The sequence below is a fragment of the Arachis ipaensis genome, chromosome B06 (genome assembly GCF_000816755.2).
Source record: "Arachis ipaensis cultivar K30076 chromosome B06, Araip1.1, whole genome shotgun sequence".
Classification (NCBI taxonomy): domain Eukaryota; kingdom Viridiplantae; phylum Streptophyta; class Magnoliopsida; order Fabales; family Fabaceae; genus Arachis; species Arachis ipaensis.
The window spans coordinates 123,270,713-123,273,647 of record NC_029790.2 but is presented as its reverse complement, the minus strand read 5'-3'; the positions used below and the strand labels follow the sequence as shown (position 1 = coordinate 123,273,647).

At 40.2% G+C, this 2,935-nt stretch overlaps 2 protein-coding genes across 2 annotated transcripts; both read left to right on the top strand.

Annotated features, from left to right (window-relative positions):
- Positions 221–1,436, top strand: LOC107605094 (the record flags this gene model as incomplete). The annotated part of the gene is given in 1 exon segment (XM_016306845.2): positions 221–1,436. A coding segment is annotated over 1 exon segment (740 nt), but the record flags the coding sequence as incomplete, so codon positions are not given.
- Positions 1,441–2,559, top strand: LOC107605093 (the record flags this gene model as incomplete). Its single annotated transcript, XM_016306844.2, is given in 2 exon segments — positions 1,441–2,153; positions 2,283–2,559. Coding segments are annotated over 2 exon segments (798 nt in total), but the record flags the coding sequence as incomplete, so codon positions are not given.

Genomic DNA, 2,935 nt, shown 5'->3' with positions numbered 1-2,935 from the left:
AAAATTATTTCGTTTACAGTGTAAAAAAAAAAAAGAAATATTTATTTTAATAAATATTTTTTAAATTATTTATTTTTATAATTATTATAATTAATTAATTTATTAAAATAAAAAATCTGGAAAATCTCCGTCTGTATTGGGCCCCAATTTCCACCAATTATAAACACTCTACTGGCTGCCACAACTGAGCACTCTAAATCCCCTAAATCGGCGGCTTCACTCCACTTTTCAGTTTTCACTTTACACTGTGTTTTCCACGTTGTAACCGGCCATTCCGGTAAACCTACCAACTCTCTGTCTCGACCCTTGTTCTCATAATCTCCTTATCTATCTATCTTCCTATATTTTTCATGTGTTCTTTCTCTGCAACCTACATCACCACCCACTCATCACTGAGTCACATTCCCCCGAGTCATGAACTTACTCCCCCTCAATATGTTACACATAACAAAAGAAGAATAGCCCTTTTTTTCTCATTACAGAACCATGATTTTCCGTTTTGCCCCTCTCCGCAGTCTCTATTCCTTGATATATGCCATCACACCAAAACCTTTAGTCGGAGGCAACCACACTTCAGCTCGATTCTGCTCACGGTAATAAAATTCAAATGAAATAAATACAAAACCCATTTTTTTTCACATTTTTTGTTTAATATTTTATTTTTCCGAGGAAAAAAAACGAAGAAAAAAGTGCACAATGGTTACACTGGAACATACCGCAGGCAAATCAAGCTCCTTCCGAAGCCTCTTGATACGGTTGCTTCTCTTAGGCGTTTTCATCATCGGAGTTCGATTTGCTTACGTCATCGTTATCGCCGGAGAATCCTGCACCGTTGCCGATTTCTGCTTCTCCTCGTTTCACGAGACTCTCAGCCTTGTCATCGCTGGCGCCGGAGCTGCTGTCAAACCCCTCGCGGTTGAGTCCACCACAGCTGGCGGCGCCGCCTCCCCCGCACGGCCGGAGATTTACACCAGCAAGGAATGGACCAATGCCGTTCGATTCTACTCGTCAGTGTTAAAGCATCTGATTGCCGGCGGCTACCTCTCACCGGCGTCGAAGTCACTGTGCGTTGAAACTCCAACGGGACGCGACGTTTTCACGATGAGAGAGATTGGCGTCAAGAGCACCGTCGGAATCTCTAGGAAGGCGGTGAAACCGCTGGTGAAGTCCGGCCGCGGTCACCGGATTCCATTCCCCACCAGAAGCTTTGACTTCATTTTCTCAGGTGAGGGCTCGCTGGAGAGGTCGCCGTTTCCGGCGGAGTTCGCTGCGGAGGTCAGCCGCACGCTAAAACCAGAAGGGTTCGCGGTGTTCCATTTGGTAAACCCTAATGACACTTACAGCTTCAATTCGTTCCTTGATTTGTTTGATTCTTGCTTCGTATTAGTAAAATCGCGTTATATCAAAGGGTTTGATTCTTCAATGCCTCAAATACGNNNNGAGTGTGATGATGTTGATGCTGTTCATAAGTTAGTAAAAGTTGATTATTTTGGGGGTGGTGAAGATGATTCAAGTGACAAGTGTTCTGTTCCAGAGTATAAGCATGATTTAGTTAAAAATGCTGAGCCTCTGATTTCTATGGAGCCACTGAAACCGTGGATAACTTTGAAGAGGAATTTGAAGAACATAAAGTACCTTTCTTCAATGGTGGATATAAGCTTTAAGAGAAGGTATGTGTATGTTGATGTTGGAGCCAGAAGCTACGGTTCTAGTATAGGATCTTGGTTTAGGAAACAATACCCGAAGCAGAACAAGACCTTTCATGTGTATGCGATCGAGGCTGATAGGACTTTTCATCCGGAATATGGGTTGAAGAAAGCGGTTACTTTGGTTCCTTTTGCTGCGTGGGTGAAGAATGAGACCTTGACTTTCGAGATTCATCGTGACCCTGGCGAGCAGGTTGAGGTTAAAGGTAGGGGGATGGGTAGGATTCAGCCTCTACAGGGTTCTAGTTCAGAGGACTTTGATGGCGAAGTGGAGAAGATAAAAGGTTTTGATTTTGCTGCTTGGTTGAAAAATACTGTTTCAAAGAATGATTTTGTGGTGATGAAGATGGATGTGGAGGGCACTGAATTTGATTTGATTCCAAGGCTGTTTGAAACTGGTGCTATATGTTTGGTAGACGAGATTTTCCTAGAATGTCATTATAATAGATGGCAGAGATGTTGCCCTGGGCAGAGGAGTGCGAAGTATGAGAAAACATATGATCAATGCTTGCAGCTCTTCAATTCTCTCAGACAAAGTGGAGTTCTTGTTCATCAATGGTGGTAATTACCTGATAGGAAAACCATATATTTTTTCTGTAACATTCTTGTCTTCCCTTTAACCTGTTTACAATTTTCATCTTCAGAGTTGTTTTTACTTTAAAACCCCAGCCAATAGAGATGATTGTGTTCCAAATTTATTCCCATGTAACAGTTTCAATTGAAAATGAATTAATTCCCTTAAAGTCATCGAAACTTTGTTGGATAAATCTTCTTTACCCCCATATAGATACATATAGATATGAATAGTTGGATACTGTAATCTTAGTTTTATCTCAGAAGAGAATTTGATTCTTCTTTGTTAGTACTAAAAATTTCACTTCATTGTCTAAAACATAAAATTGTTGAACAAACACTTGAAAAAGACTGAGCTTTAATGTTCATGATAGTTCTGTTCACTGACAGAAATAGGATGATAGGGGTTAGCTCTTCACACTTTAAGTCAATGTACATTGAAAATATTAACCATGCTGTTGAACCCAGGTATTTTCATTTCAGTAATCTGGAGGCAAACATGATGAATGGCTATCCAAGATTTCTTTTATATCATTCTGGGTTTGTAGTTTCATACCAAGTTAATTAATTTCTTGATCCTTATATTGTTCGTGATTTAAAGGGTCAAGTGATCCTGATTTAATTTCTTGTTGATATACTTGATTCATTTCCTTTAA